The following is a 27,127-nucleotide window of genomic DNA, read 5'->3' as shown; positions in this document are numbered from 1 at the left end:
GGAACAATGAGATGTGAATTTTATCACAGTTGCTAATCACAATCCTTACACCTGTTATTAAAAGGAAAGAGAAAGAAAAGGCAAGAGAAAACTGTAAGGAATCACTTCTGAAAGAAAGTGAATGGACTTTGGTGGTACTTTGAGTTTGGAGATGGGACATCCTAGTAATAAGCCCCACCCACAGGAATGACAGCACCCACAGATGATGTCATCAGCCCCACTAACCCAAGCACATATATCTTACCTGGTTCGTTTTGTCATCCTGAGGTAATAGTGAAGGGTTAACAGATGTTTTCTTCCTCAAAATCTCCAGGTACATTTTGTCCAAATGGTCTTCCGTAACTGGACTGCTCCCGCCCATGCCCTTGCCTGCTGTCCTGTGTAGATCCACACTCTCATCGTGTTTGTGGAGAAATTGGATCACATGTCTAGTGTCTTGAGACATAGTGTTTGTGTTCATCTTCAGGGGTAAAGAGCTCACAGATTCTGCTTCTTTACAGTCTGCTGCTTTCTTAAGGCTACAGAGGAAAGCAGAGCACAGTATAAACTGAAGGTAGCATAAATTCCTCAGTTACCCATCACATTTGCACATACACATGAGCTGTAACTATTGAAATGAAGTTACAATGTTAAATACATCATTTACAACACAATACAACACAACAAAACCCAATACCAAATGGCCTAGGACACTCACAGGTTTTATACATACATATATGTATATGTATATATATATGTGTGTGTGTGTGTGTATGTATGTGTGTGTGTGTGTATGTATGTATGTATTTTTTTTTAATATTTTTTTCTCTTCTTTTGAAGCAGGCTACCTTGAACTGTGAGCCAACAAACCCTTTTCTTTCCCCCAAGTCACTTTCCCCTTCTAGAGTATCTTACCACAGTAACAATAAAGAAACTGAAGTTAAGGCTGGCCTCTAACTCCCATTTTAGTAGAGGATGATCCTCAACTCCTGACCCTCTAACTCTGTCTCTGAGTGCTGAGGTCACAAGCAGGTGTAACTCTGACTAATTTCAGATAATTTTAATGCAGCACAATAATTTTTATCCACAATATCTTATTAAATCAACAGGTACCTGAAGTAGGGAATTTTTTTTTTTAAATAAATCTCTGTAAGACTAGAGTAACTTTAATTTTTAACAAGGAATCATGGAGTATAAAATAATCATAGAGTATTAAATAGCATAAAATAACCACAGCATAGGAAAATTTTAAAACAAAAAGGAAAAAAATCACCAGAATTTTAAAATAAAGCATTTACCATTTAATGAACCAAAACAATTAGATAAGTATTAAAAATGTCAGAAATATGGGCTGGAGACAGCACTGCTGCTCTTATGAGGACCTGGATTCAATTCCCAGCCTGCATAGACTGACTCACAACTGCCTGAATCTCAAGTTCCAGGGGATTCAAATCCCTCTTCTGGCTTCCGTGGGCTCTAGACAAGCATGTGGTGCACTGAAATATATGTAGGCAAAAATTCATATATATCTTTTATTAAATCTAAGAAATATAACTCAAGGAATGTCCTATATTTGGTTAAATACCAGTAAGCCACAAAGGTTCTAAAAATAGGAATATTTTATGATTTGTAATTGAAGAACAGTTTAAGGGGCTAGAATTTCTATATTATGTAGACCAGCTACTCAGTAAATGTTGGAAATGTCTAAAGCACTTAAAACCAGCGAGAGAAATATCAGCTTCTTCCTTGTTCAGTGCAACAGAAGCTGTGTAGATGCTAAACCAAAGTGTTTCCTGTTCTTGCTGGGTACCATTCTAGGCTGCATTCCTTGCACCCTTGCATTGGGATGAAGGCATTTATCAGTTCTTGCCATTAGAATGTGAGTACTAGGATGGGTGGGCATTAGGTATCAGGAAACTGATGACAGAGGCTTAAGAGAGGCAATTATGTTTTCGTGCAAAACATTTGCTAATCTGTCACCTACAACTTCACGTGAGGCAGACTACATGACATCTGGAGTAGTAAGAGAAACAGAAATAAGCAGGTGGCTAGAGAAGACGTAATGATACAAAGTGCTGGTTATTACTGGCTATGACTGGCTATGACAAGAAATTAGATGAACTCAGGACAGAATGAGCTCTTGTAGAGGACTGACAAGAGAAGACCTATTGGTCTTTCTCTTCATGTCTAGACATCAGCAATAGGACTCACCCTAGGAAGATGGCATGAGAAACAGAGTTTCATTAGATTTTTCGGTTCAAAGAGTGCCCAAGTGTCTCTCACAAGAGCCATACATCCTGTGTGGTCTTCACATGGGGTTATTGTTCCAGAGGGTCAAGAACCAAACACTCAAGTAGATTTCAAATTTCATCTAGCAAAGAACTTTGAATCTAACATGGAATGTGGAGCCAACTGGAGCCAACCAGACCTGAAGCCTCAATGACCCAGGTGTGACTGAGAGATAAGTGACAGACGATCGCTAAAGATTTAAAATGTGCTAACGGCTGTACTGACATTTCTGAAATTACTGTTCCTGGGATCATGTAGGTATATTTGTTTTCATTTTTTTCCTATATGTTTACTCTATAATTTTTTCTTGTGGTATATTTAACATAGAACTTACCATCTTTACTATTTAAGTGTACATTTCAGTGGTAAACATTATTATGTTCATTAAGTTGAACAAACTTTACAGCATCCATCCCCATGCTCTGATTTTGTGAAGCTGAAACTCTATAAGCATCACAGATCCCCTCCCCAAGCTCCTGCCGCAGCTCCTGCCTTTCTTCTTTTTGTCCTATGACTTTCAAGTATTTCATGTAGTTCAAACACACAGGGGCATATGGTGCTTGTTTTCTGCATGGCTGACCTACTTCCCTTAGTAGAACATCTTTGTGATGTATAGTTTTATGTCAACTTGACACAAGCTAAACTCATCCAAAAGGAAGGAACATCAATTAAGAAAATGCTTCTGTAAGATGGGCTGTAGGCACAAGCCAGTAGGGAATTTTCTTAATTAATAACTGATGGAAGATATGATGTTGCCATCCCTCGGCTGGTGGTCCTGGGTTCTATAAGAAAAGAGGCTGGGCAAGCCATATAAACAGCACTCCTCCATTATCTCTGCATTGGCTCTGGCCTCAAAGTTCCAGTGCTGCTTGAGATCCTGTCCTGGATTTCTTTAATAATGAGCAGCAATATGAAAATGTAAGCAGAATACACCCTTTCCTCCCCAAGTTGCTTTTGGTCATGGTGATCCATCACAGCAACAGTAACCCTAAACAAGACAATCCTCAAAGTTCCATTGCAGTGGATAACAGAAAACAACTGATGGTGGTGAGGACAGAGGGGCTAGAACCTTTGTGCACTCCTGGTGGAAATGTCAACCAGTACACCTCCTGTGAAAGATACTGCATCACAGAGTAAAAACAGATCAAGCATGATCCAGCCATTCCCTTTATGGGTATATACCCATAACCCAAAGCAAGGTCTGCTCTAGAAAAGGTATTTGTCCTCAGGTTTTAAACAAATATAGAAATGTATGTTTTAGAATTTATACCATTAAAATAATTTTATAAGATGTCTAAGAAAAACTTCATCAACATTACAGTCCCTCATACATCAATGACTGGCAGGCTCTGCTCTGCAGATGTTGACTGGCACACAGCTCCATGTGAGACCAGACTAGACATTTGAGGGGCAGATTTTAGCCTAAGCTTCACTGTGTCATTCTCCTCTTAACTACATGAGTGTGGAACAAGGCTAAGAAATCACAAGCAGATTTACCCAATGAGAACATGCATGGCAAAAGTAGGGCCTCAAAATGTATTTGAAAACACAAATGAGAAGGTGACTGAAACGTTTCATGGAAATGGTTCAAGGAATCAGAGACTGGACAATGCAGGTGGCTAGCACATGGACTGTCTGTGTTCTCTGATTATGGACATAGGACCTTGGACAATTATTTTAAACTTAGACCTCAGTTTTCTTGTCTGTGAATCATGGAAAACAATGGACTAGCTGCTGACGGGCTGAATTAACATGCATAAAGAATGTGCAGTTCTTGCTTACTGTTAGCATGTGATATATATTAAATGTCATCATGCTTTCTCATCTACTGTTAGCATGTGATGAATATTAAGTGTCATCATGCTTTCTCATCTACTGTCAGCATGTGATGTATGTTAAGTGTCATCATGCTTTCTCATCTACTGTTAGCATGTGATGTATATTAAGTGTCATCATGCTTTCTCATCTACTGTTAGCATGTGATGTATGTTGTCATCATGCTTTCTCATCTACTGTTAGCATGTGATGTATGTTAAGTGTTAGCACCATCACTATCAGGCTATCGTTGGAGCTCGTTAGTTCAGAGTTTTCTTTGAGAGGAGTCTGAAGATGCCTGCTGGTATGTTATAAGGATGTGAGGGAGAGGATATGATACTGCAAATGCTACATGAATGCAAAGCTGTCTGCAACAGGTTCCTGTGACTGTTACTGCCCAGCTGTATGACAGATCCCTGCAAACTTTGCCACTAAACACTGGAGCTGCAGGATTTCCACAAAGCCTATTTCTCCCATGACCTCAGAGCTCATCCCGAGCTCATCCCGTGAGATGATGTACAGCTGGTGACTAAGTCAGAACTGATTAATAAAATAGAAAACCAATGATTCACATAAAAATACAATTAATTTCCCCCTCATGGTGAATCGACTATCCATTGTCACCGAAAGATGAAGAATCATATATTCAATGAAAACATTAGGACTAATTAATGGCACCAACTTTCTTAGTAGCTCTTTTTCTCTTAGAACTAGGAGAATTTTGATGGGAGACAGCAAATGACTCATGGGTAGACACATGCAAGCTTGCATTTTTCACTGATCAATCACTAGGAATGATTCCACAGAACAGACGGCTATAAGTTCCCTGTAAAAAACTAAGAAACAAAACAGTAAACACCACTCAGCTAAGCCACCACCCTACACAGGGCATTGCTCAAGGCTCATACCTGATAGGCTGTAGGTCAAAGCCCCTGAGCCCATAGGAATCTATCCTGATAGGCTTCATCAGCTCCTCTACTGTGGGCAGATCTAACGGGAGAAAAGTTAAATTAGAAACCAAAATTGCTGCCTAAACTGCTTAATTTATATACTGAATCCCACTCAAATCACATATTTCTCTACTCCATATAGTTGACAAAATGGAATATGTAATAAACTAAGACTATAATGGAATATGTATAACAAAACTGTCCCAGGAACCTTTTCTTTGAACTTGTAAAATACATCTCTACTATCTACACCCAGATCATAAACACATCCTTTCTATGTATTTTCTTTTTAACCACAAATATTATTTTCTATTAAAAAACATTAATACACATATATGCACATGCCAAGTTTGCTGTTTAGTTTGGTTAAGGGTCATTAGAATGTGAGCTGTATTTTGCATTTAGCTCTAACTGTGGAGTTGATCAGGCAGGGTTTCATTTGATCATGCCCTTTACATTCGAGCACTGAGAAGTCATCACCACAGAAACTATATGCAAAATATTCTTTGGTGGTCACTATCTAAAGATGGTAAACAGAGAAATTCTATCTGTCCATTATTCGTCCATGATCCATCTGCTAAATCCATCAGCCTTTACCGGACTCAGTGGTAGAGATATTCTTTGAAGACTCTTCGTTTTCTTGAAGACCATCTTTTACAGAGCTCCTGGCAGTTTGTATAGTGCTAGCCTCAATTCTTGGTTCGACCGTGTCTCCCAGAGAATGAGCTATGTGACAGTAAGCCTGGTGCAGGGCTTCAGTGTCACCACTGCTTTGTCCATAAGGAACACCTGTTGAAATAAACACAACTCCTGCACATCACCTCGTATAGACAAAACACTGAGTCAGTCCTTAGTCTCTTAGCGATGGTGAACAAGGCTGCAGGACAATGGCATTACTACTATGAAAGCAGAGTCAAGCAGAAACCTGGGTAAGTTCTCACAATGAAGTCACAGCAAGCTGAGACAAGTCCTGATGAAACTGTAAAGTCTAACTTTATCAGTCTCTGCCTTTTCACGGTTCTCACCCAATGTCTCTGCAGGGTAAAGCTATTCTTACACTTTCTACCTGGACACATGCCTCTGAAGGACCCTGTCCTTGCCTTACACGACCATCTGTGCTCTGCTTGTGTGGTGCCATCTCCGTCTGTAATGGTTCGACTACAAGCTTGCCCATCTAACTCTGCACACCACCAAGTATTTTCAGCATCTTGTTAAAGCAGCTATAACTCACAGCTGTTTCTGAATAGCCAGGTCCAGTCATGAGTCCTTCCTGAGCTTGTGAGACACCTGACATTACCTTTACTTGCCCATTGTTTCCTGTGCACCTTTTCTTCTTGTAATTCCTACCACTCCAGTCAGCACTTTTCCATTTTTTACTTGTCAATGGCCCATTGTCTTAGCTAGGGTTTCCAGTGCTGTGAAGAGACACCATGACCAAGGCAACTCTTATAAAGGACAACATTTAATTGGGGCTGGTTTACAGTTACAGAGGTCAGTCCATTATCATCATGGCAGGAAGCATGGCAGCTTCCAGGCAGGCATGGTGCTGGAGAAGGAGCTGAGAGTTGTGCATCTTGATCTGACTGTAGCCAGGAGAAACTGACTCTTCCACACTGGGCAGAGCTTCAAAGTCCACCCCCCACAGTGATGCACTTCCTCTAACCAGGCCACACCTCCTAATAGTGCCATTACCCAAGGGTCAAGCACATTCAAACCACCACACCCATCAAGTGATCTATCTCTAGTTTTCTTTTAAAACCCTCTGAATATTTTAAAAAGCCCAGTTACTTCTTTTCTTTCTCCTCCTCTCTGTCCTTTCCTTTTTAAAAAATTATTTACTATCATTTATACATGCTATGCATATAGATACAAAGCATATACATATGGGTTAGACGACACCGGAGTTGGCTCTGTCTACCTATGTTGATTGGGTAGACAATCTAGAGATTGGGCCACCAGGCTTGCAAAGCACGAACCCTTGCTCACTGGGCCATCTCTCTAGACCCTTTCCTTTCTTTTTTGAGGAAGGATCTTTTGCAGGCCATGCTGGCCTCAGACTTGTTATACAGCTTGGGATGATTTGAACTTCTGATTAAGTGTTGGAATTACAGGCATGCACCATCATGCTTGTTTTACAAAGCATTGTCGTCTGAACCAAACACAGTGGTGTCTAAGCCCCTAGCTAGTTTTATCAAGACCTGTAATTTTATCTATATACTTGTTCCATTATTCCCCAATCTACATTCCTGTACTCTTTTTGGAGCACCAAACCTTCTAAAAGACATTTGCAATGTCTTGTAAAGTCAATCATACAACATACTCCCAGCTAAATTCATTACAGTCCTCACCCAAACCTGTTTTGCTACCAGTGTTTCCTTTTTTTTTTTCTACCAGTGTTTCTTATTTTTAGCTAATGGTATCATTGTTTACTCAGTCACCCAGAACACAAAACCTTGATATCCACCATTTACTTCTCCTGCCCTAGTGCCCTTCCTCTCAACAACTGACAAATTTTGGGGAAAACTAATAAGAATAACGACCTAATACTTTTATAAATATCTTCTTGATATTTTATTATTTTCACAGTGGACTTTTCAGAATTGAGAAATAAGGCATATAACAGGAAAAATTTAAATAGGGTGACAGGTCTTTCAATATCTATGGTTAATTAATGCTTAAAAATGAAACAGTTTATATAATCTCACGTTCTATTCACAACAGAAACTGTACAGAACACAGCTGTACCGGAATCCCCCACCCCCACCCCCACCCCACACTAAATGTAGGAAGGGAGCTGAGTATCCTGGAGGGTTCTTTCTAGCTAAACCAAGACTGTTTGGAGCACACACACTAAATAGCAAACATCTTAGATAAACTTTAAAATGGAGGATACTATTAGAACAGTTTCCAACAGTTAAAGAGCAGTGTTCTCTGAAGACAACCTGAGAGAAAGGTCTGTTCTGCCATCTTTTATATTGAAACGAACTTACATGCCCCCACTACAATACTACAGTCACATCTAGGGGATAAGAACTGAGAAAATAATTTTTATGAAAAAAAAAGAAAAGCCATCAAGTGCTTTCTTTTTTCTACAAAACTAGGACGACACTGGGTGAGCTGCTGTATACATTACAGGAGACCTGCATGTTGTGTGGGCGGCACGGCAGCACAGCGCATTCCTGCCATTTAGCTGGTATGAAGGGTCAGAAGGGGAGCTGCAGGCCTTCGAACAGTAGCTCTCAACCTGTGAGTCTCCACCTCATTGGGGTCAAACAACTCTTTCAGAGGGGTTGCATATCAGATATCCTGTATATTAGATATTATACTGTGGTTCATAACAGTAGTAACATTACAGTTATGAAATAGCACAGTAATAATTTCATGGTTGGGGATTACCACATCAGGAACTGTATTAAAGGGTTGCAGCATTAAGAAGGTTGAGAACTACTGCCTTAAAGCAACAAAGAACTAAACATGTGGAGAAAGAAATGATCTAAATGTTAGGAACTAGATATACCCAGGGAGCAGGGAAGGACCTCTGTCAATTCAAACCATATTAAAAGTTATTGCAAATGACCTTACTTCATGAGCTTTGTGTCAGTAAGAAGGCTTACTTACTTCTCTGCCTTACACTGAAAAAGAGAGAACTCCAGGGAGTCACTTTATACAAGTCCCAAGCTTCCTCTGCTTTCAACTATAGAAAGTTATCAACTGTCACTTGCAGAGAAAAGGCCCAGTCTCGGGCTGGAGAGATGGCTCAGTGGTTGAGAACACTGACTGCTCTTCCAGAGGCTGTGAGTTCAATCCCAGCAACCACATGGTGGCTCACAACCATCTGTAATGGGATCTGATGCCCTCTTCTGGTGTGTCTGAAGATTGCTACAGTGTACTCATATAAATAAAATAAATTATTAAAAGGAAAAAGAAAAAGAAAAAAAAAAAGCAAAGGCCTAGTCTCATGGAACAATGGTCATCCTGTGATGACTATTCCAGCCATGCATTCACAACACAACAACTTGTCTGGAATACAAATAAAAACAAAAATAATCTAGCCTTGTATTAGAAAAACCTCACTTTTATATTTACTAATATTTTTAATACAGCCTAGCCTAGCATAAAGAATTTCATGACACTAATGAAAGATCACTATGACATGTTATCCATCCATCTTATTACTCATAGAAACCTGGTAAAACAAAACAAAAAGCCATTGAGCCTTTCTGTTTTTATACCAAATTCAGATGTTCACCTACAGACTATACTTTAAGATATACTTCAAATGTACTTTAGAAACACTTAATAGACTCAACACCCTATGGACACCAACTGCTTATTCTGTGTGCTTTGAGTTCTGTATTACAGCTTGAGCTATTAATTGAAGACTACTAGTAATGATAACCAGCATGCTATTGTAACATATTGCTTACTGAATTCTTTTAAATTTAAAAGTAATTTATGAATTTGTGTGTGTGTGTGTGACACGCATACTACATCTTGAATATAAAGGTCAAAGGACGACTGTGTGCAGTCAGCTCTCTCCCTCCACCCTTACAAGGATTTTGAGAACTAAGCACAGGTCATCAGGCTTGCACAACAAGGTTTTTTGCCCGCTGAGCCATCTATCTCACTGAGCCATATCGCTGACTCTTAAAATGGACTATGCTGTATCCACATTAGCTGACCATTACAACATCATCTTAAATAGGAGGAAATAGGCTTAAAGACATTAGTTGTTCAGAATCACACTGCTCATAAGCAGCAAAGCTGTGAATATGAAGACAAGGCTATGCAACAAAATCATACTGAACTACCAGTAACTGACTAACAGAATCACTGCAAATTCAAAACATTTAAGCAAGAATAACAAATGTCTTACCTTTGAGCAAGACATATTTGGTTTCTGAGTTTTCTGTATAGCCTACAGTAGTGGTTTTCTCTATTGTTTTATACCCTCAGTGTTTCAGAGAAAACCATAAATCCTGCAGATGTTTGGGTAAAATCCTGCTTTAATCATGCTTTGAAACATAAACTTGTAATAAAAGTTAATCTGTGTAACCAAGTCTGTCACTTATGTAATTCTGCAGCACTCTGCAGAGATCACGCAGTAACTCTTGCCTTCTTTACTGTCTACATGCATGCTGTAACACTCCTCTGATCATTTCCCACACATAAACCCATTGCATACCTAGATCAGAGCAGTTGCTGTTCTACACTCCTCTTTTAAAATGCTCATTGCTATTTACCAAAAACCATGATGAGACATAGACTGTACTCATGGGGTGGCAACACTGTTGCATAAAGAAATAGTAGTAAGAGCAAAGGACATGCTTGGCACACACGTCATTATGGCAAACTATTCAGCTGAGGGACAAATCAAAACTATGTCCTCATGAAAATGTCTATCATTTGTTCATTTGCTTTGAGACAGGGTCTCAGTCTATAGCCCTGGATGTCCTGGGCTCTGTAGACCAGGTTGGCTATGAATCCAGAGATTCGCCTGCCTCTGACTCTAGAGTAGTAGGATTAAAGGCATCACCATCACCACCTGGTATGAAAATATCTTTTAGGTGGTTTTTATGTTTTTTTTTCCTATTTGTTTGAGATCTCAGCTTTTTAAAATTTAAAAACATTATTTATTTGTGTGTGTATGTACATGCCATGAGGCATGTGAGGCAGTTACAGGGCAACCTGCTGGAGTCATTTCTCTACCATATGGGTCCTGGATTGAACTCAGGTAGTCAGGCTTGGTGGCAAATACCTTTACTGGCTGAGCCATCTTGCCATCTCCAAGACTGGGTCTTTTTGTATAGCCCAGGTTGACCTTAAATTTGCCATCCTCCTTTCTCAGCCTACTGCATGCTGGGACTACAAGCATGTACCAGTATGGTCAGATTTTTTTTCTTTTCTTTTCTTTTCTTTTAACTTTTATTTTATATTTGAAGATGAAACTATGTCAAACAAATCTAGATAGTAATGATCCTTGGAAGATGTTAACCAAAAATAAGAGCTATGACAAGATAACGCAGTTTGAGTCGTCTTTATTTTTAATATGGATGATGACTACACAGGAGTGTTCAGTGTTTAAAAATTCATCAGATTGGCCGGGGACCAATCAGATGGCTTAGCAGGTGAAAGCTACGCTAGACAAGCCTGAGTATCTGAGTTTGGTCCTCAGAACCGATGGCAGAAGAGAGCTGACTCCTGAAAGCTGAACTATGACAACATGTGTGCCATATCATACATGCCTCCAGAGATACAAATCATACACATATGCACACAATTCAAATATTAAAAATAAATAAAGTACACTAAGCTATGTAGCAAGGAACATGAGCTTTTCTATAGGTATACTGTACTGCAACAAAAAACCAATTAGTTTAAACGAAATCTAAGATGCTTAGAGTTGGTTCGTAATTTCTATTGTTTATTTATCCAAGTGTCTCAGTTTACCTGACAAATATTAATAAATTCTCTGAGACCCTGTCCCCCATAGCAAGATGGTTAGAAAGGTCCCAATGTGAAAAATCAAGAATATATTATACTTTACATCAAAACAAAAAATGCTCTTGGGCAAAATCTTAATTTCATGAAAGATTCAATTGGTAATGATAGTTCTACTGTTTTACAGTTTGAAAAGGCATTATCAAAAAATGGTTACAAGCTGTAAGGAAACTAGTTCAGAATTTAAGGGTGTGACCTAGCCTGTTCCTCAGGAGGGAACTACATAACGCATAAGGAGACTCACGCTCCTCTTCCCCAACACATGGTGAACATCACACCGAGGGTGGGCGCAGCAGCTAGTTAACCCTCGCCCACAGCACTGTATTGACAGATCTTGCTGTGAGACTGAATGCCTCTAATGTCCAGATGTTATTTCATCTATTTTCCTAGAAATGAAGCCTGCTACTGAGAGAATTTTGTACTAGTTAGAAAAGAGTCAAGGTTTCACATACTTTACCTGTTTCTGCTGGTTCACCATCTGTCACTTCTGGGAGGGCCTTTGCTTTAGGGGTTGCTTTCTCTTGATTGCTAAGGTCGACATCCTCAACAGAGTCAAAGGAGTCAAGCAGCACAACTGCAGGAGCATAAAAGAAAAACGTGAGGAGTGCAGAGAACTTTGTGTGACTTTTGGTCCAATAAAATCAATCATGTGCAATGCTTAAGAACAAATATTTACAGATGAAAAATATAAGTGTATAACCATGTGTGTGCTTCTACAAACATGATTTTCTGTACAAGAAAATAGACTAACATCAACATGCACATAAGTGATGTATCTATACACTTATATAGACGGTAAAAGGGCCAAGGGAAAAAAAAAAGAAACATTTCTAACATAACAGGATGGGGTCAAGAGAGGACACATGACTGAGAAAGGCTATGAAATTTAATTCCTTAGAGAGATAACTTAAAATAAAGACATTTTATTCAAAATTATTTATATGAGATAATATAATAGTCTAATTATTTGCCAATTAATATTTACCATTAGCCAGCATGCCAGTTTTCTCTTCCTCCTAAGTTAAAAGAAAATTACATGTTTTGAAAGCAAAATTACGTAAAATGAACACAAAAATGAGCAGAGTCCTGAGAAGCAGGAGCTATGAGAGACGAAGAAACATGTTTTTATGTTCCTTCACCAACACTTACCTGACCCATAGCTCTGTAGGAACTTATATGTGTCTCTTCTAAACATGGGCAATTTCCAAAATTATTTTAAGGCCTTAAAAAGATTTGCTTAACATACCTAGAGGCCATCTACTTTGCTAAAAAAATTTGCTTTACTTTCTTTAAAAAAAAAAAAAATCAAAGAAACAAGGCTATTTTACATAGGAGCCAAAAATTATAACATTATCAATAAATTATTCAAAAATTAATTACCAAGTATAAATTCCAATTCCTCATTTTCTCTATAGTTTGAAAGACATAACTCCAGACAGGCATGCTACCAAATAACAAAGACCATCAAATCTTTAAGGAGTTGATTCTCTTCTTGGCTACGAGGAGTGTAACAACTCCTACAGTTAGAACTTCAGTTTCTTATTATTTTGATTTTTACTCAGCTCCCTGGGAGGGTTCCTTATTAGTATGCAGAGTACACTTTCTTGATGAATGGTACCATCATGCTTTTGACTGAATAATTTTCATAAAACACTGGATTGCCAAATTTCAAACATAAATGCCACTGAGTTTCTAAAGATATTATGAGGTCACATTAATTTTTCTGTTAATTTAAAAATCATCTTGTTTCTTGCAAACTGAGTGATACACATTCACTCAAGAGAATGTAATAAATACGTTAAAAATGAAAGCATTTATGTATAACCTCAAAGTGTTTCTATTTAGAGAATTTATGGTTTTATACATGTTTAAAACATCTTGTTCTAACAGTCCCCCCACAAGACTGTCCAGATCAAGACCAAATAATAAACAGTGACAATCCCATTACCTACTACCGTATAACTTAAGTGATAAATTACAGTGCACAGGTAGTATTTAATGGTAGCCCTAACACGTATTGGTAAGAACTGAGGGATGGCAGAACTAGAGAGCCGCAGCCGGATGTGAGCAGAGTGGCTTGACTCCTCATCTTAGCCACATGAGTTCCAGACACTAAGACTGCCCCTCTTCTTAGTCCTCAGAAAGGGTATTTACAGCATTTCATAAGGACACGACTTACAACAACGTGAGTTCACAGACCAGTTGAAAAGTAGCATTAACATTGTGTTCAATTTCTAAGCTTAGCTTAAGGAATCTATATAGCAAAGGCCATCTTATATAAATAGAGCATCAACTATCATGATTGTTTAATTTATATCAACACCTGAGACTTGCTAAGTTAACAATGAGCAAGGTCATGAAGATACCTCGAGTCTTCATATGACAAGTCAGCTGAACTGATGCAAGCAGACACATAATGGCCGCAAGACAACTGGTATGTACCTGTTTAGGAAAGCTGTCTTTTCCTGACTCAGAGTTTTCTTTGGGATGGGTCTCTTCATCTTTAGTAATCAAAGGTTCATCAGTGTCCTCAGCATCTTCAAAATCCTCACTGTATGTTTCTGAAGATTATTGTTAGGAACAGAAGGATTACACTGTCAAAGTCAAATATCAAGAAAGGATTGCTGGCTTGCACAGAAGATAGCTCTAAGTATAATCCTCCCAATATCTTTTTTTTTTTAAATGAATGAGTTCAATTTAAAATGAAGATTACCTTAGGGTTATTTTATTTTCTGTACTTTGTCATGTTCCTGACATACATATTGGCCCTACTGGACTTCTGCAGTTCTCCAGTCCTGGATAATTCTTGTAAAGCTCCTAGATAATATTTCAGTGTCTTTGCAGTGGAAGGAAAGGTGTCTCCAAGTTAACTGATGCCATCTGTCTACTTGGGGAAGATGGGACAGGAGTATGGCCATCATCTCTTTCATCAGTTTTTAAGTTCTTTATTGTTTTTAAATCAAGAGACTGACTGTCATCAGTGTGATGAAGGGGAGGAGCCATTTCTCAGCATGAAAAGAGTTACGGGGTGGGTGTGCACAGTTGTATGTAAAAATAGGATAACAGTGCTTAAGAGTGTGACTTGGGCCCAGGAGCTGCAAGGCCTATACTCGATGCTTCACCCCACTACTTTTGGCTTCAGTATGGTGGTCTATCATAAAACCTCTGGCCTTAAATTTCTCATCTGTAGAGACAACAGTCCTTATCTCAAGAAACACAGCTCTGAGAGCTAAGTAGTATTGAAGGAACACTTCATCTACAACATTCACAATCTAAGGGCAAATATGATGTGTAATAGCAGGTTTAGAGCTAGTTTTGCTTAATCTCTATTAAAAGTTAATGAAGCCAGACATCCCTTTTTTTCTTCTTTCTCTAGGGTCTTGTGCATGCTAAGCAAGTACTCAGCCCCTCCTTCTAAATGGGAAAACTTCTAATGTGCATTATTCCAAACTACACTTTAATATTTTCATTTAGACACTGAAAAAGGTATAGGGAAATATTACCATATAACGTATGAAAGACCAGAGTCTTTCCAAGAATCTGTCATGAATACAGCTAGTGTGAAGGAGGAAATGCCACTGGGCAGTACCCAACCTTGCCAACCATGGCCACACTGAGAGTACAAGTCTGTAGTAATCTAACCACTTTGGCAAAAGGATATTACACATTCAAAATATTCTATTAATTTCAAAATTATAAATTTCAAAACAAGAATATGTTCTTAAAATTCAGATAAAGTAAATCAGAGACAATTAAAAGTCTAAATGCTCCTTTGTGGAGAAATTTACTTCCTTTATTGACAAATTTATCTGTAAACTGAGTAAAATGTGATCTGAAAACCCTTCTCCTCTGTCATGCTAGAGTTAAAAGAACTGGATTTAAATTTTATTGTGAGCAATTTGACAAAATATACAAAATAACTGTTTTTAGACATCAAATAATTGGCAGGGAAAATGTGATTCTGAAGAAATATAAGCAAATAAGATGAGAGCCCCTATCACTGAAGATGTGTACGTTTTGGCGTATGGGGGACGGTGGGCAGTTTCAATGAGTTGAGAAGACAAAGAATTGAGAAAGGCTGAGACAGCAGAGGTTGTAGAGCAGTAATAAGGCAAGGACATGATAAAGATTCCAGAGGAGATCCGAATGGGTAACGGGGCTGGGGTCCATCTGGGTTGTTACTAAATACTAAACCCTCAGAGTCATGGTTGTGTTTGAATAGTTCCCTCAGATCACACAAGGAAGGGACACTTTTCAACTCTGATCTATGTGAGTAGAAGGACCCTGTTTATCACTGTGGACTTTTAGAAGAAACCTCAGAAGGGAATGTTGTATGTACAACAGACAAATGATTCTCACAGTGGTTGTTCTAGATGCTGCTGAGTGAAACAAGAAGTGCCTCAAATGGACCATGTTACATGACTGAGTGTCTGCCAGTGTTAAAAGAATGAAACCCAGGTAACGTTACAAAACCCACAACATCCAACAAAAGAAAGCAAAGAATGGGACCCCACACCCACAGCGAGCAGCGAAGAGACCCAGAATAGAACGAATCATATAATCTATAGGAAGATTAACATTACAGAGACTGGCAAAAATACACATTATTAGGAGAGTGAAAAACTTAAACCCCAGAGAACTTCTAGGGAAAAAGAAAGAAATGGATGCAAAGCAAGCAGATTGAAGTCGGGAGCAGTGGCCACAAAGGCTTAGCAGCAAGAGCTGGAGCCCTGAGAGAAAAGTCCTTAAAAGGCTCTCAGTGGCCTGAGGTGAAACTCACTCTCAGCACCTGTATGGAGGAGCACAGGATGGGGAACAAATAGTGATGGGATTTGGACAAGGGATGACACAGCATAAAATGAGCACGTAGCACCTGCAGTGGACTAAAGCCAATAGCTCCAGATACCTAGGGACGGCGCACACACAAAGCAACTATAAAAAGAGCTGAGTGACTTCATGAGAAATGTAGTCAGAAGAAAAACATTGAAGAAAAAAACCCAATTATCTAAAAAGCCTACACTGAGAAAGTGTCCCTTCCCTTCCTGTTATTCCTGTTTTTTAACAGGGTCTCACTACAGAGTCTAATCCAGTCTTTAATTCCATTTCCTGCCTCAGCTTCCCAAGCCTTGATGTGAGCACCATACCTTGTATAAAACATTCTTTATAATGAAGGTAAAGAATATTTTCAAACAGTCAAGCTAGGACACTTTGTTCTTAACAGCAGCATGAACTTGAAGGCTTAAAGAGGGTTCCTCATGGTGAAGAAAACAGTGTAGAAACTACAATCCGTGTACAGTAATACAGAGTACAGGAGCTGACAGTAAGCAATGGACCAAGACAAGTCTTTACAAGGATATACTTTGTACTCCTTAAAAAATCTTCGACAACAGTAATAACATATGCTGGTATTTTAAGACAAGTAGAACAAAAATACCTAAAAATAGGCATCTTGAGGGGGTATTTTAATGTTATCAAAATTCAAATAAAGTAGAATATTATTGAAAATAATCTAATAAGATAAAAAAAATGTGTGATTTGTAGCAACTAAAACTAAGACAAAAATACAACAGAAAGGTTTAACTAAAAAGCCAAAAGAGGGAATAGAATAGAATTCTATAAGTAAATCAGGAGAATACAGAACAAAACAATAAAAGAAAACAAGCTGGGTATGAAGTCCAGGACTCAAGAAGTCAAGGCACAAGGATTTATGTGAGTTCATGATAGGCACAGGCTATATAGCAATATTCATATCTCAAAAAAACTAAAAATGAAAACTATGTTCATAACCACATCAATAAACAGCATTTGTAAAGGGTAGATGCTTATCAATTATATACCAGAGGGGACCATCTTAGTCAGAAAAACAAAGCCTAGCTAGGTCAAACCATTTTAAATAACACACACACACCTTTAATACCAGCATTTGGCAAAGACAGGAGGATCTCTGATTTTAGACCACCCTGGCCTACTTAGTGAGTTTAGAGCTGGCCTGCTTAACAGAGCTCAAAGCCCGTCAATTCTGTAAAGCAAGACTTTAACATAAAGTCAGAAGAGAGAAAAGGTACTGTTTCCTGGCACCACATATCGGAAGTTTTTGTTCTGCCTTTGGATTCCCACAGTCTCTGCACAAAACTTCACTGCCCAGCTTCAACATATGAGGCAGCGGTAATTCTTAGAGGTGAGATAATAAAACAACACAGACACTGTACACTCTGCCTCTTGGAGAATTTTCCGAGACGTGGTCTACCGAGATGTGGTCCTCGACACGTCTGTGCTAGGTTGTATCATTTTTTTCAGTGCAGTTACCTGGCAGTTCCTCGTGTTCTGATTCATTCTCACACCCATCTTCAGCTGGCTCTGCATTACCTTGATGCCTGGAATAACATTTAACACGTAGTATATTACAGGTTAGTATATATTCATACAATAAATATTATATTAAATGTTTTACATTTTCTAGAAATTTAAAATTAATGTTTTCATTGTATTTACCTTTGTAAAGCTTTGAATTGTGTGGAGTCATCAGAATCCAGTTCTTGATTTAGTTTTGAATAATCAATAGAAGACGTCAAGCCTTTCTCAAGCCTGGCAAAGAACTGCTCTTTCTCCTCTTGTTCTTCTAACGTGTCCAAGCCCAAACCAAGGGTGCTATGATGGAGGTCAGAAACAGCCAATTCTACAGAGAAATGACGATAAATAATTGTGTTAATATGCACAACTCTGATAAAATTAAGTAATGCTTTTATGGACACTGTGCAGGACCCCCCCGCCCACCGGGCAGAGCTACATAAGGCTCTAATCTGAGTTTGTCTCTGAGTTATGACTCTGACCTCTGTGGAGATCACATGATCTGTCTGGATGGTCTGGTGATGTAAGCTGTGGGACAGCTGAACCCACTGCTACAAAGTCTCTCAAGTTCAGTAAGAGTGACTTCCCGACTCATATCCCATGTCTCACCATTAGCTTCTAAGCTGTCAACACTTAAGATAGAGGTTCCACTGCTCTTAAGAAATTGAACTTTCTCAGCAGATTCCTCTTCTGTGTCCATAACAGGTTGATATGTCTTCTTTGTCTTCAAATAGCTCACATTCGTTCCAAGCAGCCCTGGGGATGAGACTTTATGAGTTGGTATTTATAGTTATAGTCAGAGCGCTTTATCCAGGGAGCTGTTCTGTTCATATCGCAACACTAGAATACTGTCTTCTTAACTTTGTGCATAATGGCTACAAAACAAATCTATCATACAACACACAAAAAAATAACTAGACCTAGAATTCACAAAAACTTTAATTCTGTTTGATTACAGTACCCTTAATTTTAAAAAGAACATTTTTAAAATTTGTGTAAGATTCCTTTATGCAGTTTTGCTGCTTGAAATAGACAGGGGAGAGTATGAACCAGCACACAGAACTCAAGGTTGGGGCGTAGAACGAACACAAGATCCTTGATGGTTTAAGTATCAATTCAAGAAAACACCAGAACATGTTTGAAGTAATCATTGTTCAAACACTGGGAAAGTCTCACACCTGGGTACGTGCAAAGTTATTGGGGAGGGGGGATGATTTCACAGTCTCTAACAACATTTGTGAAGGTTTCCCTTTTTCTGAAACTGAAATACAAGGGACATATTAAAAATGTTTCATGATTGATACCTGTTATAGTTAGCTTCAGCTTTCTACTTGACACAAATCCTTGGCTGGATTCCAGAATCAAGTTCTTTTATGGCTTTCTGTGAGTAATGGTCTTACAAGGTCAGACACTACAGATGACTAAGTGGGAACCACAGCTGGGGTGCTGCTGTGGCAGTTTCTCACTCTGGCTCTCAAGCTGGGCTCAAGAGATGTGGCCCAGACAAAAAAGGCTCACCAGAGACAACAGAACAGAAACTCACAGGTAATATAGTTACTGACCAGCAAGAGAATTACAGCTTTACTTACTAGGCAAAACCCATTAGCCATATGACAATTAAAAAAAATCAAAATCCAATATTCCAACAGAATTTGGTCAATTTTAATGTTTAATGGTAGCTACTCACGACTGGTAATGACATATCCCTCTCCTTAGGATGGGTATACAGGTCTCTCAGAAGCTCCTTCAATTTGATGGCAGGACTCCCATCTTGTGAGTAAAATAATGCCTGGTAACAGAATATACTCTGAACCCACTAAATGCTTGTGACAGGGAACAGGCCAAAATACACTCTGGGTGGAGAGGGGGAGCTCTCTTGTGGGCTAGGGAAGGCTAATGGGTTTGGGCCTTGCCTAGTTTTCTCTGCTTTTTTACTGATTACATCTTCTTTGAGTTGAGACCTTCTTAAAAAAAAAAAACTGATAATTTTAGTTGCTATAGGCAAGTATTTTTATTCCAAGAGCTATTCCTTCCTTTTGGAATATTTGCATATTTCTGTCTTGATTTACTTTCTTCTAGAAAGAAAAGGCTTCAATGCCAATTAAGTCCCAAGTTCTTGGCAATAATTTTCAAATTACTTTATCGCTTGATTTCCTTCCTTCCTTCCTTCCTTCCTTCCTTCCTTCCTTCCTTCCTTCCTTCCTTCCTTCCTTCTTCCCTTCCTTCCTTCCTTTTTCTTTCTTCATTCACTTTACATCCTGATCTCAGCTCCCTTCTCCCAGTTTCTCCCCTTCTCCCATCCTCCCCCCCTTCTCCTCTGATGAGAAGAAAGCACCCACCCCATCCCCTCAGCACATCAAGTCACTGCAGGACTAGGTACACCTTCTCCCACTGAGGCCAGGTAAGGCAGCCCAGCTAGGAGAACAGGATCTTCAGGCAGGTATAATATCTTTTTTTGAACACTAACAGGAAAAATTATTTTAGAAAAGAATTCTTTACAGGCATTCTTAGCATTGTTGCATGGTGTGGGGATTCATAAAAAAATCACCTGATATTTTCACTGAGAAATTCCTTTAATGTATTACAGAGTTAAAAGCAAACAAAAAGCAAGCAACACCAACATTATTATCTATTTAATAATAAAATACTAATGAGAACTGTGAGATTTATGCTGACATGGGAAGAGAAGCCCTTTCCATCCACAGAAGGCTCCCAAGTTCAGGAGTGCCACACAATGTGGAAGGGTCCCTGTGGTGTTCCAAGCTCAAAGGAGAGAACACATGTGTTAACAGAGCACTAGAAGGGCTACTACACGACTGTGTGAAGCAGTGATGCTGAGCCTGACTGGACAAGGAAGAGGAGGGAGCAAGAAAGCATGGCTAAGAAGTCAGGCTCAGAGGCCAGGATCCAAAGGGGTTTCTAGAAGACAGAATAACTGAGTGTGGCTGGATCATGTGAGGTAGAAAGAGCTACCATTGGATTATGTAGAACTTCAACTGTTACTTTAAAGAATTCAGGTTCAATCCTGTCGGTGATGGGGGCAGTGTGGGGAATGAAACAAACAAACAAACAAACAAACCCACAACAACAATCATAAAAGCCACAGGTAAAAATCTTCCTGCAAACAGGAGAACCAGAAATGCTATTACTCAACATGGTTGAATGTATATAAATGATCTTAATGCAAACTAATGCAAAAAGGTATTCTCAGTTTCATAATGTGTAATAACGTTGAATAATATGAAAATTAACTCAAGCCTCAGAAATCCACGCCATGAGTATTATTTCCTTTACAGCATAACGGTGCACTAATAGAGTCTAGAATTAAAAGTCTTGACTGACCTCTTGTGGTCAAATGATTTAAAACAACAACAACAACAAAATCAGCAGGCTTTACCATCATCTTCAAAATCATCTTCAGCTATCCACCAAGGCACTGGGTCGTTCTTTTTCATTTCGTTGTTAGGTTGTCTAGGTGTTATATTTGAATTTTCAAAAGAATCATCTGAAAGCTGAATTAAATACACGTTACTAAATTTTAAAATCCGTTTCAATTACACAGTCCCAGCCGTTACTACAAAGCTTGCTTTTCTTTAGCTCTCACTGCTCCATTATCGCATGAGCAACAATGTATCAATCCCATCTCCAGACACTGGTGACCAGACTTAAGAATCCAGTATATGTCTCTGAATATCAACTTATATGTAGAATTAAACAAGTAAGACACTGGTGGTTTGAATGAAAATGGCCCCCATAGGCTCATTGGGAGTGGCACTATTAGGAGGTGTGGCCTTGTTGGAAGAAGTGTGTCACTGACTGTGGCTTTGAAGGTTGAAAGTGCTCAAGCCAGGTCCCAGGCCATCCCCTTCCTGCTGATCCAGATCTGGATGTAGAACTCACAGCTACCTCTCTAGCACCATGTCTGTCTGTGTGCTGCCATGTTTCCCACCACGATAATAATGGACTAACCCTCTGAACCTGTAGGCCAGCCCCAGTTAAATATTTTCCTTTATTACAAGTTGCTGTGGTCATGGTGTCTCTTCACAGCAACAGAAACACTAGCTAAGACAAATACAACAAAATAAGAAAATCTGATCAATATACTTGCTTAGAAAAGAAATAGAGGATAAAATCCTATATTCTGGACATTTTCTAGGGCCTAAGAACAAGTGGCAATTGAGCAAACTTGTTATAATGACAGAATTCTGGGGTTTCAGTGGGTGAAGATGTAGCAACCACAGAAATAAATATTTTGTTCCAGATATTAATAAACATGTATGTATTTGTCCCTTTCTGCTCCTTAGCTATTATTTTACTACAATTCTGAATCCCTTTTTCTAACCTCAACAGCTCTCTCCCTTGTAGCCAATAAGGTAGCCTTCCTCTCCTGAGATAACAGAGAACTAAAGGATACCTTCCTCCTCATCCCACCACCCAGATCGAATTCTGTGAGACTGCCTCCTGATTCATAAGACACCATTTTTATTCCTCTGTTCTCAAGAGAACCCACGGAGGGTTCACTTTCCCTCTCCATCTCCTGGCTCCTCAGGTATGTACACTTGCTGTCTTCACTTCCTTAGCCTCCTCTCTGCCCACTCTCCTCCCAGTTCCCCATTCAGCAATATATCTCCAGTACTCATTTTCTAAATGCCTGTCACAAAAAAAAAAAATGGTCAGTCAACCACTGAACACATCATGGAAACTGATACCACATGGAATGCTCCACCTGTGAACTGAGCAGTGTCCTTCTAGGCTCCTCTTCAGCTTTGCGGCCGTGTACACAGCTGGTTAACAGTTAGGGGCTCCTGAACCCATTTCTTTAACACAAGAGTTCTTGTTGACTGTTGTAACAGGATATTTGAACCTGTTTCTAGTTAGGGTGTGTCTTGTCCCTTAGTTCACATTTTTAATTCTTCTGGCTAAAATACAGACACGCCCTTAGTACTCATTTTTAATCCCAAGTATGAAGGTAAAGTTAGCTTGTAGAAGGAAGTACCCATGTATTTAGGTAATGTCTAATTGAGTGGCAGAAAAAGTGATAAATCAGAGAAAGATCTGACAGACAAGGATATGCCCAACTCTCATGAGAAGAGAGAGGAAAGGGGAGGTACTTATGGGAAAGATAGAACAGAAGAAAAGAGTACAGTAGAATCTGGAAAGCAGGAGAGTAGAGGGGTAGAGTAGTGCAGCACAGAGAGGGAGAAAAAGGAGGAGACAGTTTTACCAAGAGAGTTTTACAAAGATAGGCTGAGGAGAGAACAAGCTACTCAGAGGTGAAGATAAAACAAGCCAGAAAATGAGAGGGAGCCAGAAGATTAGAAAAGATTGCTAGTTAGTTTGAGGCCAAGAGAAGAGCCAGATTGAATCAGTCAGCTGGGAGAGGAGTTTGACCCAGAATAGCCGAGTTGAACAAGCCAGCCAGAAAGTACAAGAAAGGGTAAGTAATATTCAGTACCAAGTCTCCGAGGCTGAAAATATTCTAGGTCTAACTGGGTTAGATTCTATGGAGGCTAGAAGCTTCCAGGACTAGGCCTAGGTTAGCAGTAAGCCCCGGAGATGACAGTTACATCAGGCAAATAAAAGTTACTCTTACAGCATTCATCCCTTTCCATTCTGTACCCCCTCACACACACCCTGGGGAGAAATCATGATTATCACATGCCTTCTCAATGTCTGGATCTGCACCTGGTTTAAACAACCTGGAAGAGGTCACTTGTGAGGACCTGAAACCCAGGTGGGGAATGCCTGTCCCAGTTGCAATGCTAAAGAGTGACAGCAAGTGGGATCCCAATCAACTGAGGATGCCCCTGACGACGGTCTGCTTTCCACTGCTGCATGCAGCCATCCAACTAGGACGACATAGGGTGACCATCTAAGCTTCTGAATTACTATCAGTCTGAATGCCTGCTATCTCTATCACTTTCCAGTTGTCTTTAAACATACTACCATATTGAAACACTCCATTTCTTGCCTCTCAAACCCCAGTTTCTTTGTCTACATACAGGGATAGAACCACTGACCACTCAGAGCTATGGCAAACCACTGACCATTCAGAGTTATGGCAAAGATCAGAAAGAAAAAGGATGAGTATCCTCCTTTCCAATACTGTAGGTGTTCTGACCTTCAAAACCGTCTTCACTGCTTTGCAGGTTACTATCATCAAACAGAACCAAAAACCTGGCCCTCAGGTAGTACAGATAAAGAAAATCAGGGCCATCATAAATGAATCCATGGTTGGTGGGAATAACAGAGCACACGATGCGACAATTTCATGTCTAGGCAAATCTTGAGAAGAGATTCACATATACCCACACTCACACTTGCCTGGTTATTCAGAGCAATGTTATTTATGGCTGTCCAAAATGGAGGGATCCCTAACGCTGTGCACTGAAAACTTACTGAGCAAGGTGCGTTATATCCACAAAATGGCAAGCCACCCACTAAAGGCAAGTGGTTACATCCACAAATCCTGAAAACACCATGTTAAATAAAAGAAGCCAGAAAGACCACACATACTATATGATTCCATTTCCATGACTATCCCTAACAGTCAAACTTGGAGACAAAACAATAAGTGATAACCTAAGGCCAGGGAAGGATGAGGAACCAGAGTAACAGTTAAAGCAGTTAAAGGATAAGTGGTTTCTTTTTAGGGGTGATTCATGCATTTTGCAACTGACTATGGTGAAGGTTATGTAATTCTAAAACAGTTGTCATACATTCTTCAAATGGGTGAATTGAATGGTTTATGAATTATAACTTAAGAAAGTTAACTTTAAAAAAATGGATTAAGCCACTCTTCTTTTTTTTTTTTTTTTTCTTCGAGACAGGGTTTCTCTGTATAGCTCTGGCTGTCCTGGAACTCACTTTGTAGACCAGGCTGGCCTCGAACTCAGAAATCTGCCTGCCTCTGCCTCCCAAGTGCTGGGATTAAAGGCACACGCCACCACTGCCCGGCTAAACCACTCTTCTAAAACCAGAAATTGAGCAAAATGGTTCAACCACAGAGAGAATATTGCATTCACTGGGAAGCACTGAGTAGACTGGGTGAGAAGATGGCATGGAGCTAACAGGTGCCAGCATTTGAAATGAGAAGAACTGAGGACTGCTGGGTAACTGTAGGCGAGAGTAGAAGGAAAGTGCTGATTGAGTGGATTATGTTTTCAGATGAAAGCACTTAAGGATGGTTCTTACAAGACGGATTTACAAGAAATACCACCGTAAATAAGACTTGAGCTTACCTCCTTCATAAACCGTTCAAACTCTTCATCAAGGTCTACTTTGGAACAGTGAGCCATAGTGAGTAATTTTCATGTCACAAAGAAAGTATCCTAAAACTATTTACAGCATTGGAAACACTAAATGACAGAAACAGAAGAAACAGAAGAAGAATAAACACCTCTTGAGGAAAACAACATCATTAAAACAACACTCCTTTAAACTTCAACTTCTCAAGACAGTTTTATATATGTACACATGTATAACTTGACAGCTATATTGCAATTATGATCTGCTATTGGAAGTCTAATTCATTGAAGCTAACTGACTTGGGAAAGTAGCTTGTGAAGTATATCTTCTCAAGGTCGAAAATGACATTTCATCCAGTTGTTAAGAGGTGAGGTCCAGGATATTTTCCACTGTATATGTATTTGTCTCTGCTAATACCTCTCAGAATCCAGGTTCTCACAGAGAATACTGGGGAAAAAAAGGGCTGGAAGTGGAGAGACCAATATTTTTCTTGTAAAGCACAGTACAGGTTGTGCTGTTTGATTCGCATATTTTCAAACTAAGGGTTTTGCAAAATAGACTTTCTACAATCAGGGTTTTTCCAAGACATAGAGTGGATTTATAAGACTCAGACTGTAATAAGGAATTTAGTGGTGCATCCCTGGGATCCCTACAATAAGGACACAGACAGCTCATTGGCTGGGAGGCCAGCCTGAGTTACAAGGCTGAGTTTCAGGTTAGTTTGAGCTATATACAGTGCAACCCTGTCTTAAAACATCCCCGAGGAGCACAAAATACCCTTAAAAGTTAGTGATATACACTAATTACTATTTATGTTTCTCTTGAAGCAAAGTCTTAAGAAACAATGCCTCGGACACCTTGAATGGGATCTGGTTAAGTTGCAGCTCAAAGCTTGAACTTCAGATAGGTGAGGCCATTTTTGGATCTGTCCTAACTTTTGGATTTAACTCTTTAGGGCAACACAAACAAACCCTAGCTTTCTTTTCTAAGAGAGGGCAGCAGGAGTATTCGAGCGTTCAGGTTGCCCACCATCCTAATGCTTTTATTTGCATTTTCGACCATGAGGTCCAAAGGACAGGATAAGAAGCTGGAAAAACAGCTTTAGTCAGAGGCAAACCCCACAAAAGGGCCCTCATCCCAGTTGTCTCCTGGCTGCAGGAAGTGAAGATTTCGGGGCTGGCTCGAAGCAAAGACACATCCGACACGTCCCGGCAGAGGAGCGGAGTAATGTGCAAAACAAAGTTCGGAGACCGGACCTGAGATACAACCTGGAAACAACAAGATCGCGGACCGCCACAACGCCTCACCTACCTGCTCCTGGGAGCCCGCGCTCTCCCGGAAAGTCCCGGCGAACCAGCAGTTGTCAGGGCAACACATCCCCACGCGCGGGCTCCGAGGAGTCACGTGATGCAGCTTGCCACGTGACCCACAGAGACGCCATACGAGCTACCAGTCTTCTAGTGACTTTCAAATAGATTGGAACCTTCATGTCTCTTCAGGGTGTGGCGGCCGTAAGGGACGTGGGTGCGGCAGCAGTGTACACATCCCGCTTTCTCTTCACTCCTTGAAATCCTGAGCCGGCAGTGAAGACCCAGGCGCAAGCGCACAATCTGGAGCCAGCGCGTGGCTTCCTGGGAGTTGTAGTTTAATCCCTTTGTGCTCATCCTTCCGTAGCGGGCTGCTCCTCTTTCCTGCCTTTCCCGCCCTTTTCATTAGAACGCTGTTGTCCAGGTTGAAAGTTTTACAAACGATTTACAAGGTTTGATTTCCTTCACGTAATAAGCCATGTGTGGGTGTTCTGAGAAAAATACAAACGGATTAGAAATAATTCTGGTGTTAGCCGTCCGCCACCCAGTGGACAAGCATTTGAAAATACATAATACCAAGATTCTCAGTGAGACGCCTGCACTAGCTCAGCCGCTATGGTTTTTCTGGTAGCCTACTTTTCAAAGCTCTCTTCTACAGTGGCTTGCTTGAAGTTTTTGTGTTCTCTTTCT

General features: G+C 39.8%; 1 protein-coding gene across 1 annotated transcript in view; it reads right to left on the bottom strand.

The window, feature by feature from the left end:
• Cep162 (centrosomal protein 162) overlaps positions 1-26,708 on the bottom strand; it is a 58,024-nt gene extending 31,316 nt beyond the window's left edge. The window contains exons 1-12 of the mRNA XM_028756233.1: positions 26,442-26,708; positions 25,124-25,240; positions 21,280-21,394; positions 18,492-18,638; positions 18,027-18,210; positions 17,841-17,908; positions 13,977-14,095; positions 12,520-12,550; positions 11,992-12,108; positions 5,631-5,822; positions 4,992-5,073; positions 245-518 (exon numbers count right to left, since the gene is read on the bottom strand). Of these exons, the coding sequence (XP_028612066.1) occupies positions 245-518; positions 4,992-5,073; positions 5,631-5,822; positions 11,992-12,108; positions 12,520-12,550; positions 13,977-14,095; positions 17,841-17,908; positions 18,027-18,210; positions 18,492-18,638; positions 21,280-21,394; positions 25,124-25,180 (1,386 nt within the window). The 5' untranslated portion in view covers positions 25,181-25,240; positions 26,442-26,708. The remainder of the gene's footprint in view (positions 1-244; positions 519-4,991; positions 5,074-5,630; positions 5,823-11,991; positions 12,109-12,519; positions 12,551-13,976; positions 14,096-17,840; positions 17,909-18,026; positions 18,211-18,491; positions 18,639-21,279; positions 21,395-25,123; positions 25,241-26,441) is intronic.
• Positions 26,709-27,127: the final 419 nt, after the last annotated feature.

The sequence above is a fragment of the Grammomys surdaster genome, unplaced genomic scaffold, assembly GCF_004785775.1.
Source record: "Grammomys surdaster isolate TR1022 unplaced genomic scaffold, NIH_TR_1.0 126113, whole genome shotgun sequence".
Lineage (NCBI taxonomy): Eukaryota > Metazoa > Chordata > Mammalia > Rodentia > Muridae > Grammomys > Grammomys surdaster.
Note: the sequence above shows the minus strand (reverse complement) of the source record. Positions and strands in the feature narration are given on the sequence as shown.